The sequence below is a fragment of the Bos indicus genome, chromosome 5 (genome assembly GCF_029378745.1).
Source record: "Bos indicus isolate NIAB-ARS_2022 breed Sahiwal x Tharparkar chromosome 5, NIAB-ARS_B.indTharparkar_mat_pri_1.0, whole genome shotgun sequence".
NCBI lineage: Eukaryota > Metazoa > Chordata > Mammalia > Artiodactyla > Bovidae > Bos > Bos indicus.
In genome coordinates, this window is record NC_091764.1 from 940066 (window position 1) to 952457 (window position 12392).

General features: G+C 37.4%; 1 protein-coding gene across 1 annotated transcript in view; it reads right to left on the minus strand.

Annotated features, from left to right (window-relative positions):
- Positions 1-1930: 1930 nt before the first annotated feature.
- The window catches only part of TSPAN8 (tetraspanin 8), a 66706-nt gene continuing 56244 nt past the window's right edge, over positions 1931-12392 (minus strand). The window contains exons 7-9 of the mRNA XM_019959997.2: positions 9731-9865; positions 6331-6414; positions 1931-3118 (exon numbers count right to left, since the gene is read on the minus strand). Of these exons, the coding sequence (XP_019815556.1) occupies positions 3065-3118; positions 6331-6414; positions 9731-9865 (273 nt within the window). The 3' untranslated portion in view covers positions 1931-3064. The remainder of the gene's footprint in view (positions 3119-6330; positions 6415-9730; positions 9866-12392) is intronic.

Here is a 12392-nt window from a genome sequence, read left to right on the forward strand (position 1 = left end):
CCTATCAATCAAATGTTTTCTATCATGGACACGATTCTATCCTAGTATAAACTCAATCCAATTGTTTGGTTGTGGCCAATTACATATGTCTAGTACTTACGGGATTACCTTGGTGGATTTCTGTTCTCTAGGGATACCCACTAGCAAATTTATTTTAGATGAATGTTCAGTCCTGTTCTATTTTCATGATATTATTAGATGGGATTCTCTCACCTGGCCAGTTAATAATACCTGCTCTGGGAATGCTGGCCATAGATTTAACTTTTCTCTTACAGTCATTTAAACTTATTTGGAGTGATGAGCTAAGTCTCAATAAAAAATCAACTTCTCATCTATTTAAAGGAAAACTCCCACAACTATGGGGAGAATCTACATAATTAACACCAGGCTATGGTCATTTAGGTTTAAAGGTTCCTCTATGTTGGGAACGGTTAAATCATACTAAAAATGGTCAACCTGGTAATTATGAGACAAGGCTGGGTGCTTTATGAACTATACCTATTATTACCCTTAGAGTGGTTGGTATGGAACTCAGTGGATTTGTGGCCCTAATTCATGGCCTTCACATCTACAGGGATGGATATGAAACTGTAGCCTGGGAATTTATGTAGCATGAATTTAAGGTCATACGTGTTAACAAATTAGAGGTAACGCTAACCAATTTATCACTGGTATGATCCCAATGGGTCAAAGTTCTGTATTCTACCCATATGACCACTTAGCAGCTTGTGTGTGTGTGCCTTCAATGGGGTTGGAGAATGTAATTGACCATATCTAAGCCTTAACAACTTTCATAAGATTTAAATGATAGTAACTGGGCTATTAGCCTATTGAATTCTGTCTCTGTAATGAGAAAGGCAGTGCTACGCATTGCAAGGCCCTTGACACCTTAGAGCATCTTGGGGAGATATTTGTGCTATCATTCAAACTGAGTGCTGTACTTTCATACCTTATAAATCCTTGAATGCAACACATTTGAACCACATGAAAAATCAGATTTCTGCTTTAAGTGACCCATTCCCTAGTCTTGATGATCTTTTAAAAAAACTGGTGTGGGAGGCTCATTGCTAAAATAGTTATTTTTAATTCCACTAGTGTTATTAACTATACCATTTGTATTTTGCTTGTTTCACAAGATTATTATTTCTTGTATTACCAAGTATATGACTGAGCCTCCAACAAAAATAAGTAGACTTGAAGCAGTTGATCAAATGTATAGCTTGATATATGATCCATGATTGTAACAGTGTAACTCTAGGTATGAAAAGATGCAACGAGAAGGAATACTTTCCTGGACCATAACCAGAAGACAGGTGTCCAGAGATCTTTGACTATTAAGACCTAAGCCAGTAATAATACACTGAGTGTCTTATCAACAAAAACCTTCTTCAGAACTGGGAACGAGCCTTCCCAGAAACGCGGGACAAAATGGTCATGAAATGCCCCCCAAAGTATGGTTGGATTTATGACTATAAGGGAGCTGTGTCGACTAGAAATTGGCACTTGCAAGAGCATTGCCAACGACTGAACAACAAGCCTTTGCCATCTGCCTCTATGGAGACTGAACCCCAAGCTGCTATAGCTGCTGGCCTTCAACAACCCCCGAGGGAGTCAGGGTGGAGTGGGGCGCTCTGTGCTCCAGGGAATCTGGTGGGACAGGTCTTTAGATGGTTGGATGTTTTTAGGAACAGATTTTATGATCTCAATCCTTGCATCTCCTCATATCTAGAGAAGCACTAAATCCCTTCATGGTGATATCAGATCATCATGACTAACAGAAAGCCTTTTGTAAAATGAGTGCTTCATGGTACTGAACTCCCCCTTCATCAAAACCTTATAAATTATCTTTCCCCCACTGCCAATTTGGAGCAGTCTCTCAGAGCTATCTGAGATGCTGCCTCCTGGGCTGCAGTCCTCATTTTGTCCCAAATAAAACTTAATTCACAACTCTCAAGTTGTACATCTTTTTTTAGTTGACATGGTGAAAGCCAGCTTTAGCATGCCCCACAGTGAAGGGTAGCATGAAGGGCATCTGGTGTGCTGGAGATGCTCTGTATCTTCATCTGGACAGTGCATACTATCCAGGTAGTGAATACTTGAGATTTGTACACTTTATTGTATATACGTACATATGCGTGCAGGCTAAGTCATTTCAGTTGTGTCCAATTCTTTGAAACCCCATGGACTGCAGCCTGCCAGGCTCCTCTGTCCATTGGATTCTGCAGGCAAGCATACTGGAGAGGGTTTCCAGGCCTCCTCAAGGAGATGTTCCTGACCCAAGGATCTAACCCACATGTCTCATGTCTCCTGTATTGGCAGGTGGGTTCTTTACCACTAGCACCACCTGAGAAGCCCTTATTGTGTGGATATTATGCCTCAGTATAAAGTAAAATGCAAAAATGCTCATGAGAATTCAAAAGATAAAAGCACTTATAACTATGTCCCAGAGGAAAATCCACAGACATACCAGCAATTCACTGGCTGGAAAGGAAGCATCTTCTTGTCCTCAACAGAGAGAAAAACAGACCCCATTAGTAAACCCTGGCAAGACTGGCAAACTAATGGCAAGACGCCACTAGTAAACATAGACAAGACGTGGTGACTTTTCTCTAGGCCGCTCTCAGTCTTCCAACATGAGCCTTAATTCAATCTTATCACCAATGGTTGATACATCTCATGAGAGAGTATTGCTTCTGAAAAGACTAGACACACAGCCCTGACTAACTATGGCCCTGTTACTCAGAGATTATTATTCCACTGGGTGGCTCCAGATGAATCCTTTAAGCTGTGTTCAGTACCACCTGAACACAATAATCAGACAGGATCGCACCAAAGAGAAGACTATTGCTTTTATTTTGGGGGAAAATGCACAGTCATATAATTTCCTTGTGTCTCTGAAACTTTAAATATGTTCAATATGACAGGAAGATCTCTGTGATCCAGCTAAATGACACATTTTAATAGGAAAGCTGCTCTTAACATGGCACTCATATATTTAAAGTAACAACTCCAAAGTAAAACTTTAAAGGGGTTTGACTGATGATGGCTTGACACATCCACAGTTTTATTTCTTCCTCATCTGGCAGTACAGGACAATTGAAAATATCAGACCAAGTACCTAGAAAATAGAATGACAGGAGGAACGTGGAATTTAAGGGATACACTAGAGATATTATAAATAAAAAGAACATTATTTATGAAAAAATTCTGGCTATTGACAATTCTAATATTATTAATCTAAGCCATCTCTCTTACTGGGAGTCTAACATTGAGAAAGCTTCTGAGTATTTTTTGTCTTCATCAGGGTTTTCAGCTGGCAGTCTGCCTCCATCTGGCCCTATTTGATCGTGCAGTAGCACTGCCTCTGGAGCAACCCAGCCTTCTGAAACACACACACCCTTCTGTAGGTCATGGCCCTGAACTCCAGGGAACTCAGGCCTCCGGGACTAAAGACACCGACTGCTTCTATCATCTGGTTTAGATCATCCACGTCAAAATCGAGGAGTCTAGAATTTCTCTTGCCATATTTTTAGGCATCTCCAAGAAGAATGGGGAAAAAAAGTAACTTTTTTTCTTAAAAATCTTCTAAATCTAAAGGGAATAGCAACATCCAGGCATTTCCTTTAAAGTGAGAATGTACAGCTGAAAATCTGCGGCATAATTTCCATCTCATTAGGTGGTTCCCCCAAGAATAAGGGACCTCAAAACAGTGCCTAATTGGCTCTGAAGTTGGTGAGTGGCATGCTGTGGCTTTGCAGAAATGACAGAAAGGACCTGTGTGTACTGTTGATGGAAAGTTTTGGCTCCACCAGCCTCCTCCAAGGAGAGGCAGAGAAAGGGTGAGACACCATTTATGCTGAGTCATGTCCAGTGCTCCCCCTGTACTAAGATGTCCTGCTCACTATTCCTTTCCTGGAAATGCCCTCCAGATGAGAACTGATGCCCAATATTTTTTTCCTACCAAAAAAAAAAAAAATATATATATATATATATATCAACACCAATTCTCTGGAAGGATAACAACTTTCATTCAGAAAGTTCTAAAAGTCATCCTTTTAGAATGACTTGAGAAAATGTTACAATTTAGTCTTTTGCTTTGCTCCCAAGCCTTAAATCTGGGAGACCAGTACCAGGAAAGAAGAAAATGTCCAAAACATTTGGGTTTTTTCATAACATCTTGCAGATGTTACAGAAAAACTTGAATGAACATTTTTGCCAAGCCATCAGTAAAAGGGCTGTGATAGTCAACAGGTGAGATGTCTCCCTGAGATACTTTTTATTTCCCAATATATAAGTGGGTTTTTGCTGTTGCAAACTTGAAATAGAAGCCCACCATGCATCGGCAAACTAGACAGTTAATATCACACTTTCCTGCATTTTACTGCCTCTGAAGAGAAAACGTATCATTGTTCACAAAAACAGGTAATAATTAGGAGATTCATCCTACAGTAATATACACTAAGACTCAGAATAATCTTGCTAAGTAATGTGCACAAGCTCCCATATTCTGAAGCCATCTAAAAAATGTAAAATTACTTTTTGCTCTTATTTAACTGCTCCATTCCTGAAACCTTCTGTTAGTATAACTTTTAGCCTACAAGTGGTTACTATCAGTGTCAATGGATTTTTTCTTTTCTTTTTTCTTTTCTTAATTAAAGTGAAGAGAGAAAGTACTGATCTTTTTTTGTGCTTTTAAGTTGCTATAGTCAAGTAAGGAGAGATATCATAGTTTGGCTGTTTAACTTAATAATGAGAATCCCAATGTCTATAGATAAAAAATAAATCATTTGGGGACTTCCCTGGTGGTCCAGTGGCTAAGACTCGGGGCTCCCAAAGTAAGGGGCCCAGGTTCAATCCCTACTCAGGAAACTAGATCCCTCGTGCAGCAACTAAGACCTGGTAAAACCAAAGAAATTAATTAAAAAAAAAATAAGAAACAAAGGAACTTTTACAATGGGCAGAATAGAGAGAAAGACTTATTGCCCAGCATCATTTGATTTTGGTCATATATTGGATGTAAAGAAAGACAGCTACATATACCAACCAAGAATGCTTCATACCTGGACCTATTCATTTGGGCTAGAAGGAAGTATGGAGGAGGGTATGGCAACCCACTCCAGTATCTTGCCTGGAGAATCCCATGGACAGAGGAGCCTGACAGGATACAGTCCATAGAGTCACAAAGAGTCTTACACAACTGAAGTGATTTAGCATGCACAAGGAGGTCAGGTTTAACAGCCCAATTTGCTAATCATAGTTTCAACCCTCTCTCTTATGCTTTGGCTGGGAAAGTCCACCAGTAACCTAAATGACAATCTAGGATACTAAATTGCTTCAATCTCTGCTAAAATTCCTCTCAGACAGTGATGTGGCACAAGAGAGGTAAAAGCTACCAGAAAACCCAAGGAGAACACTGGGCAGCATTTGTGAGAGTGAAGCAGAAGTTACTTCACTGAGCAAACCAGCCTACAGAGGTGTTAACTAGGGAGATGCCTTATACTGGTAGGATTCTTGCCAAGGCCCTGACGTGGGTTGTGAGTGAATTTGACTCACTTGATATCTAAATTAGCAAGATCCAATTATTGATTACAAAACGCTTCCCTGAAAGTTTTATTTCATCTTTTTGCAAAGAATTTCAGGTCACATTAAAAAAAAAAAAAAAAAACTTTCAGTTTCTGCAAAAGTCCTACCAGGAGGGCCCATCAAGATAAAAACCTATACAGAATTCTTGTTTTTCAAAGTCAATAATCAAATTGATGAGAGCAAATGCAGACATCTCAAGCAAAGCTTCCTCAAAAACTTCTCCAAGTGAGTCCATAGTTCTTACAGTGAGAAAATCAAAGTCAACTGTCTAATTTTTAGAACTTGTTAGATTTCTCTATAACAGAATAACAGGAAAATAGCTCTCCACACTTCTGAGCTCAGTTATTTTCTGTTTCAAAATCAGGAAGAGAGATAAAAAGTCGTAAAGTTTGTATTTTCATTTTGTTTGGTGCTGTTTCTTCAAATGAAGAAACATTAACTCTGTGCTAGTTTTCAATGGGAAAAGAATAGCTGGGACTAAAAACTGTATGGAAACTAATTCCATTTTCTCCCCCCAGGAGAGAAACCATTCAGAAAGAATAGCTTCAGCCCTGCTGAATTCCTAAGACTATAATCCCCTCCCCAGACCCAAGGACGATAGATGCAGCTGCTGGGCCTCAGGCACTTGGTACCCAGTGCTTTTCTGGAGTACCTGGTTTGTATTTTGCTTTTCATACATTTGTTAGAAAAATTAATGAACAAACAAGGGAATAAACAAAGAATAAATAATGCAAGATAATACTGTACCTCAATAGCCGCCAGTCCAAATGCTAGTGCAATAACTATGAAAAGACGTTTTGAAAACATTTGGCTAATCGAGGCAAAGCATGACTGTTAAAAACAAAATATAAAAAATTACTTTTTGCCAAATTTTGACCTTGTTGTAATATGTACAGATTTTTATTCATTGGGTTGACTTTTTACGTGACTCAATATACTCAACAAAAAGGAATTGGATTATTCCTATTATTCCAGCTCCTACCTGGTGCCCCTAAAAGGTTGTAACTGTTGTGGTTTGTTCATACATTAGGAAGCATTTGAGGAACAAAGTTTTGCTTCAACTTCGTAATTGCTGAATCTAGGACTATTTAGCTATAAATATTCATTTTACCCTAACTTCTGATTGTTCATTTTAGAGCTATTATCACCTTGACTGTGTATCTTTTAGGTTTGTAACCTGCAGCAGAGAGTTCCCTAGTTGAGGTTTCAGCTAATTATAGTATAGATTTTCATTTTTAAAACAAGTTCTTTTTCAAAAATCCCTTAATATGTCTCAGGGTTATTTTTACCTTAAAAAGGGAAAAAAAAAACCATTCTATCTACTGTTACATTCTTACCTTAGACAAAAAAAGAATTTAGAAAATTGTCTCTCTGCCACATTTTTAAACATTTATTCAAAGCAGCATGAAATATTAAGCTCAAATTATTTTAGTATACTTTGAAGTCAGGTTGATTCCTCTAGCTCCACTCTTCTTTCTCAAGATTGCTTTGGCTACTCGGGGCCTTTTGTATTTCCATACAAATTGTGAACTTTATGTTCTAGATTTGTGAAAAATACCATTGATAGTTTGATAGGGATTGCATTGTAAAGCAATTATCCTACAATTAAAAATAAATTCATTAAAAATATTTTAGGCTAGACCTAAAAATTTCAGCAACTGTAAATTATGTGGATATTTTCTTAAATGGAAAAAGAATATGCAATATAATAGTGGTATTGTCTGTATTGCCAGAAAATATATTATTCCTATGATAGTCTTATAAATGCAAAGGGTTAACAAAATATTGCTGTTTGTTAAATAAAGTTCTCCACGTGGTTGAGTAAAACAGTTTTTTTCCCTGCATTCCTGCATGTAATAGGTTTCTCCATTCTCATCTGATTCAAAATGGTAAACTTTAGAGGGAATTATTATATCATTCAAGATAAACTATGAGATTAATGATATCTACTGAGTCACATTCATTATATTTTAGGTGTTTTCTCCCTTCTTCCCCTCTAGATAATCAGGTTATCTTGGCAAAAGGGAAGGGAAAAAATGTGAAATATGGACATTCCAGATTTCTTATTTTTCCAGACTTCTTTCAAATGACACAAGGCAGACAAAAGTATTTTGTGACTTTATGATCTTCCTTTTGGGAAACTGGTGCAACCAGAAGACTACCTTCAGCTGAATTATGTGTGAATTTGGAGGGAATATCTATTATTTTTCAGGATAATATTAGGGCTTTTCAAAATCTATTCTTAGGAAAGATATCTTTGAGTTGAATCTTTAACAAGACACAGATAGCAATTTGCAATTTAATTTACTAATTCCTTCAATAACCTAAGAGGAAACTGCATTTGTTAAAATATTTATTCCCACTTTTCCTTGTGGAGATTGTGTCACTAAAATTATGTAGACAGAAGGAGAACAGAGAGGAGTATAAAAATTAATAATGAAGTATTTTAGTCAGACCACTTTGGTAGCTCTGTAATCTGATGGATAATTTCTCCCCCAATATGTTACTTTAAATATTGGAACAGCAATTTCTCTTCAGAACAGTCTCCTTAATTTTGATAAAATTATTGGGCTGGCCAAAAAATTCATTTGGGTTTTTTCATAACATCTTGCAGATGTTACAGAAAAACTTGAATGAATATTTTTGCCAACCCATCAGTAAAAGGGCTGTGATAGTCAACAGGTGAGATGTCTCCCCTGAGATACTTTTTATTTCCCAATATATAATTAACCTCAGTAGCCAGTACTCAACCCATGCTAGACTGAAAATAAATCTTTAGATATTATAGAAATTAACCCATTGAAATATCATATCTTTCATGTATCTCTTTCCCAACTAGACTATAATCTCCTAGAGGGTCCAAAAGCATGTCTAAGTCTAGCAAAGTCTATCTGACACATGGTGGTGGTAGTTTAGTCATTAAGTCCTGTCTGACCCTTGTGATCCCACGGACCATAACCTGCCAGGCTCCTCTGTCCATGGGATTTTCCAGGCAGGAATACTGGAGTGGGTTGTCAATCCCTTCTCCAGGGGATCTTCCAAACCCAGGAAGTGAACCTGGGTCTTCTGCACTGCAGGCAGATTCTTTACCAACTGAGCTATGAGGGAAGCCTATCTGACACATAGTAGGCACCAAAGAATAATAACAAATAAGTGAAACATTAATGTCAACTGTCATTTTTGTACACATCCATCCAAAGTTTCTTCCAGGAAGAAGGAATAAATTATGTAAAACCCTACGGTAAGGGGTAGATATCATGTCCTCCAGGAAGCTGTATCTTGAACTCCAAAGACTGAGATAGATGGGGTTAGATATCTTGTGCCTGTCCCTATCCAAGAAATACCAGTAGTTCATTGAATTAAAGTTGCCTGATAATTTTTCTCTCTTCCCTAGGAGAGCATTCACTTCATGAGTGCAGACACTGCAGCATATTCAGGAATGGATACCCAGCAGCTGATAAAAGGCCAGCACATAGAAAGTGGTCAGTAAATATTTGATGAATTAAGCAATAATAAGGAATACGACATCCACGTATTAACACCTGCAAGTAACATAAATATGTCGTCTATAACACATGAAACACAAACCCAAGTTTTCAGTGACTTTAAAGGTGTGAAGCAACTTCTCAACTGAAACAATAATTAGATAAACTGGTAGGTACACTTAACATTCAAAGCTGAAATCTCTAAAGCCCAAGTTATTTTTCTACATTCAATACAATTACTTGAGAAAAGCAAACTTTGATTTGAAAAATAAAGCTTTACTTTGAAAATTAAAGTAAAAATATACATTTCTAAAGCATATGTTAAAATAGAAAAAAAAAATAGTGGAGAAAAAATGATTAAAGTCACCAAAGAGAGGACAAAATAAATTTTATCTGTTAGTTTGTACTTGCCTCCCCTTGCAGCAGAATGATTCTTTGATCTAGTAAAGTTGAGTTTAAATGATGCCAAACTCATAGAAGAAATAAAATACTTTTATTCTTTTATATCTGCTTTTATCTTTTAAAAAGGATTTATTTTTTATTTCTCAGGGAAATTCCTGGGACTTTTTTTTGTAATTGCTGAAATTTAATATTTTGTAGAGATTTTCATTGTGAATAAAATAACAGAACCACTTACTGTGCCAAATTGGATTTGTTCTCACCTGTTTGTAAATAGTTTTTCCACTATACTTTGTACAAGAAGAATCTGATTCACTTGGACATTCACATGTCCTATAATAGTGTTGAAAATTACTTCCCCAATCAGAAGCTCCATTGACCAAACCACAACATTTTAACTGTTTGATGAAAAGTAGATGTGAAAAACAGTCACTAGAGAGGATAAAAACACTGTCAATACATTGAATCACATTCTTTTGAAATCACTATAAAGATGCTTCTTAAACCAGAATATTATGTGAGTAACCTCATCTACCTCCCTGAATGTAGAAACAAGAATCAAAGAATATTCCATTTTGGACTTCATATCAATGGAGGAAAAATAAAGTTTCAGGTGCAAAAGTCTGAAGAATTTGGAAAAAATATTAAGCACTCACCTTCTATTTTTTAATGACAAAAGAGAGGCAGAATCAGATTTATGTTTCTTATATCTTAGGAAATAAGCTTCTAGAGGGCTCATGAGAAAGTTAACATTCCTTTAAAGTACCTTTACTTAAAAAATATGAGAGGTTTATAAGGTGAACCTTATATCTCATGACCTTTGATCACTTTTGGAGGAAAGGGGGAGAAGCATCTCAAAACCCAAAGAAGATGCTCAGTTGGCCTTCCATGAGATTGGATTTTACTTAGACATCTGTAAAACAACAAAGAGGGGGAAATTAAGAATGAAATTCTTAGAATAATGTCAGGAAGGTTAAGGCTTAAAATAAACCAAACATTTGGTTGTTGTTCAGTCACTCAGTCATGTTCAACTCTTTGCAATGCCGTGGGCTACAGCACAACAGGCTTCCCTGCTCTTCACCAACTCCTGGAGCTTGCCCAAACTCATGTCCATTTAGTCAGTGATGCCATCCAACCATCTCATCCTCTGTCATCCCCTTCTCCTCCTACCTTCAAACTTTCCAAGCCTCAGGGTCTTTTCCAATGAGATAGCCACCTTCATATCAGGCTTCAGCTTTAGCATCAGTCCTTCCAGTGAATATTCAGGGTTGATTTCCTTTAGGACTGACTGGTTTGATCTCTTGTCGGAGAGTCTTCTCCAACACCACAGTTCAAAAGCATCAATTCTTCTGCGCTCAGCTTTCTTTATAGTCCAACTCTCATATCCATACATGACTACTGGAAAAACCATGGCCTTGACTAGACAGACATCTGTTGTCAAAGTAATTTCTCTGTTTTTTAATATGCTGTCTGCTTTGGTCATAACTTTCCTTCCAAGGAATAAGCGTCTTTTAATTTCATGGCTGCAGTCACTATCTGCAGTGATTTTGGAGCCCCCTCAAAATAAAGTCTCTCACTGTTTCCATTGTTTCCCCATCTATTTACCATGAAGTGATGGGACCAGATGCCATCTTCATTTTTTGAATGTTCTGTTTTAAAAAAAAACTTTTTCACTCTCCTCTTTCACTTTCATCAAGAGGCTCCTTAGTTCCTCTTCGCTTCCTGGCATAAGGGTGGTGTCATCTGCATATCTGAGGTTATTGATACTTTTTCCAGCAATCTTGATTCCAGCTTATGCTTCATGCAGCCCAGCATTTTGCATGATGTACTCTGCATGGAAGTTAAATAAGCAGGGTGGCAATATATAGCCTTGATGTACTCCTTTCCCAATTTTGAAACAGTCTGTTGTTCCATGTCCAGTTCTAACTGTTGCTTCTTGACCATACAGGTTTCTCTGGAGACAGGTAAGGTGGTCTGGTACTCCCGACTCTTGAAGAATTTTCCACAGTTTGTTGTGATCCACACAGTCAAAGGCTTTAGCATAGTCAATGAAGCAGAATAAGATGTTTTTCTAGGATTCTCTTGCTTTTTCTATGATCCAACAGATGTTGGCAATTTGATCTCTGGTTCCTCTTCCTTTTCTAAATTCAGCTTGCACATCTGGAAGTTCTTGGTTCATGTACTGTTAAAGCCTAGCTTAGAGAATTTTGAGCATTACTTTGCTAGCATGTGAAATGAATATAATCGTATGGTAGTTTGAACATTATTTGGCACTGCCTTTCTTTGGGATTGGAATGAAAACTGACCTTTTCCAGCCCTCTGGCCACTGCTGAGTTTTCCAAATTTGTTGGCATATTGAGTGCAGCACTTCACCAGCATCATCTTTTAGGATTTGAAATATCTCAGCTGGAATTCCATCATCTCCACTAGCTTTGTTTGAAGTGTTGCTTCCTATGGCAACTAAACATGGACAAACACTAAGGGAAGTTGCTGTCATGTTTGGGAAAGGAAAACAAGAAAGCAATAAGCCCAATGACTCAGAGTAATGGGTCATAGTATTATTAGATGAAAGTGAGAGGTAATTCTCTCTCATCTTGTCATATTTGCTCTAATTAGAGACAAAACTTTTCATGCAGAAAAGAAGAAAAAATTGCTTAAGAAAATAGAACCAAGACTGGGTGGTTTTTAGGCTCAGATGCATTGCCATACAAGGATATTAAAAGGACTTTCACTTACTGAGTGACCTGTTACTCACGTTCCTTAAACCTCTCTATGCCACAATTTCTTCATCTGTAAAATACAGATAATGATAGTTTTTAATGATAGTATCATTCATTCCTTCATAGATTTGTTGCAAAGATAAAATTAGAATATCCATGTGAAGATATGAAGTGTTTAGCCCAATGCCTGGGCTAGAAAGTACTC